Source organism: Engraulis encrasicolus, chromosome 13 (assembly GCF_034702125.1).
Source record: "Engraulis encrasicolus isolate BLACKSEA-1 chromosome 13, IST_EnEncr_1.0, whole genome shotgun sequence".
Lineage (NCBI taxonomy): Eukaryota > Metazoa > Chordata > Actinopteri > Clupeiformes > Engraulidae > Engraulis > Engraulis encrasicolus.
In genome coordinates, this window is record NC_085869.1 from 25,362,077 (window position 1) to 25,364,576 (window position 2,500).

The window sequence follows — 2,500 nt, forward strand, 5'->3', positions numbered from 1 at the left end:
AGTCATTGTCCTAAGTGAATTTTGGAGAGGGCCCCCTGTCTGATTTTTCCTACTGTGTGTCATTGTGTGCGTGTGTGTGTGTGTGTGTGTATATGTCTCTGTGTCTTGTGTATGTGGCCTTGTCAAGGTTTTGTCAACTTCCTATGCTTGCATGCTCATGTCTGTCTGTGTGCATGATGTCCTTTCTACTTTCCAGCTTCCGTGTAAATGTCATCACTACTGAGTATGGGACACTGTATTTGCCTTAACATCTTTATTTCTTTCTATTCTTTTACGGTTTTTTAGATGCGCCCTAGCATCTATATAAGTGGGTATATCAGTCTGTCCGTCCGTCGGTCGGTCTGCCCGTCTGAAGCACTTCCTATCAATTGTTATTCCACAAGGCGGCAGTGCACAGACAGTCGCATCTTTGTCCGCCTGTCGGACTTGTTTGCCTTTATTTTTGACAGGACAGTGGAGGAGAGACGGGGGAGGATCAGCAAATGACCCGGGCTGGAATCGAGCCCGGGTTACCAGCGTAGTAACCCGGTGCCCTACCGTTAGGCCACGGCAGGGCCAAGTCTACGTATTCCTAATGTGTCTTTCTTTCCCCCCCCCAGACATCCGGGAGACGGCGTTCGTGTACGCCATCACGGCGGCGGGCGTGACGCACACGGTGACGCAGGCCTGCAGCATGGGGGAGCTGCTGCAGTGCGGCTGCGAGGCCACGCGCACCCGGGCCCCCCCGCGGCCCCCCGCCGTGCCCGGCAGCGCCACCGAGGGCGTGAAGTGGGAGTGGGGCGGCTGCGGCGACGACGTGGAGTTCGGCTACGAGAAGTCCAAGCAGTTCATGGACGCCAAGCGCAAGAAGGGCAAGAGCGACATCCGCACGCTCATCGACCTGCACAACAACGAGGCAGGACGGCTGGTAATGGCATTTTTTTAGTTTGTGGAGTATGGCATGCTCTTATCCAGATAGTTTGTTGGCTTCTTGGGTTTGGGTGCTCTTTAGTCCAAGGTATAGTACTTCCAGGATCAAAAAATGAGAATGAGTTCTCTGACTAAGGCACTCCAAATTAAAATGTCTTTATTAATATGACAGGTCCTACATGGACATATTAAAAACAAGGCCTAATGACATTTGGTCAGCCACGTAGCAGACGAGTCTAGGGGGGGCGTTGTGAAGGATACAGCTGAGAGGGGGCAGTGTTTAGTTGCCATTGGGGGGGCATTAGTCCATTGAATTTTTTTAATACTAAGGGGGGCGTTGACATGCTTATGATGAGACCAACGTGGCGTTGAGAGGCTTGTGATGAGGCCAAGAGGGCGTTTGTTCAAAAAAGGTTGAGAACCACTGATTTAGAGGATTACTGTGCTAACAGGGTTGGGGCAGAGGAGCAGGCTGGGTTTTTTTTTTGGTAATGTCGGAGCTAGGGATGCAAACGATTAATCGATTAAACGACTTTAATCGATCAATGCATTAATCGATTAAAAAACCATTAATCACAATTAATCGACAATTCAACTGACAAGAGATCCCGCTGAAATGGGCATGTGAAGAGTGTGTGTGAAGAGGGGCGTGAATAGTGGGAATATTTAAATCACCTTTGAATTAATTTTAATGTGGTATTTTATCTCACTTTTTAATTAACATTTTTAGACTTAGCAGTTTTTTTTTTCGAGAAAATTGAGATTTCGGGGGGAAAAGCCGCTTATCAATTAATCGTAAGTCGATCGATAAGGCTATCAACTAATGATTCATGAATTAATCGATAATTTGCATCCCTAGTCGGAGCAGCAGTAACGTGAATGGTGGGAATCTGCACACAAAATCTTGCCGTGTTAATTCAACAGAGCGTCAAATTCAACTGTCAAACTGCAGACTGCACTGTTGTATTTGTTCTGTTATCTCTAATATTCTATTCTCCTATCTCTTTGCTTTTTATTATTTAAACAAAATCAAAATGAGTCACACATCACTTTTGCTGTGCTGATGGAAGATATTTCTGTGCGTCTGTGTGTGTGTCTGTTTCTGTGTGTGTGTGTGTGTGTGTGTGTGTGTGTGTGTGTGTGTGTGTGTGTGTGTGTGTGTGTGTGTGTGTGTGTGTGTGTGTGTGTGTGTGTGTGTGTGTGTGTGTGTGTGTGTGCGCAGATGTAAGGGGTGTGTGTTTTTGGTTGTATTCTTCTATCTCCCTTTGTTACTTAAACAAAATCCAAATGAGTCACACATCAGCTTTCCTGTGCTGATGGAGCAGATTAGTGTGTGTGTGTGTGTGTGTGTGTGTGTGTGTGTGTGTGTGTGTGTGTGTGTGTGTGTGTGTGTGTGTGTGTGTGTGTGTGTGTGTGTGTGTGTGTGTGTGTGTGTGTGTGTGTGTGTGTGTGTGTGTGTGTGTGTGTGTGTGTGTGTGTGTGTGTGTGTGTGTGTTTGTGCGCGTGCGTGCGTGCATACTGTATGTGAGCATATTTAAAAAGAAAGGGAGAGTTGGATAAAGTGTGTGTGTGTGCGTGTGTGCGCGCGCGC

General features: G+C 47.0%; 1 protein-coding gene across 1 annotated transcript in view; it reads left to right on the forward strand.

Moving 5' to 3' along the window:
• wnt6b (wingless-type MMTV integration site family, member 6b) overlaps window positions 1–2,500 on the forward strand; it is a 21,672-nt gene that overhangs the window by 14,487 nt on the left and 4,685 nt on the right. The window contains exon 3 of the mRNA XM_063213589.1: window positions 600–907. Coding sequence (XP_063069659.1) covers window positions 600–907 — 308 coding nt within the window. The remainder of the gene's footprint in view (window positions 1–599; window positions 908–2,500) is intronic.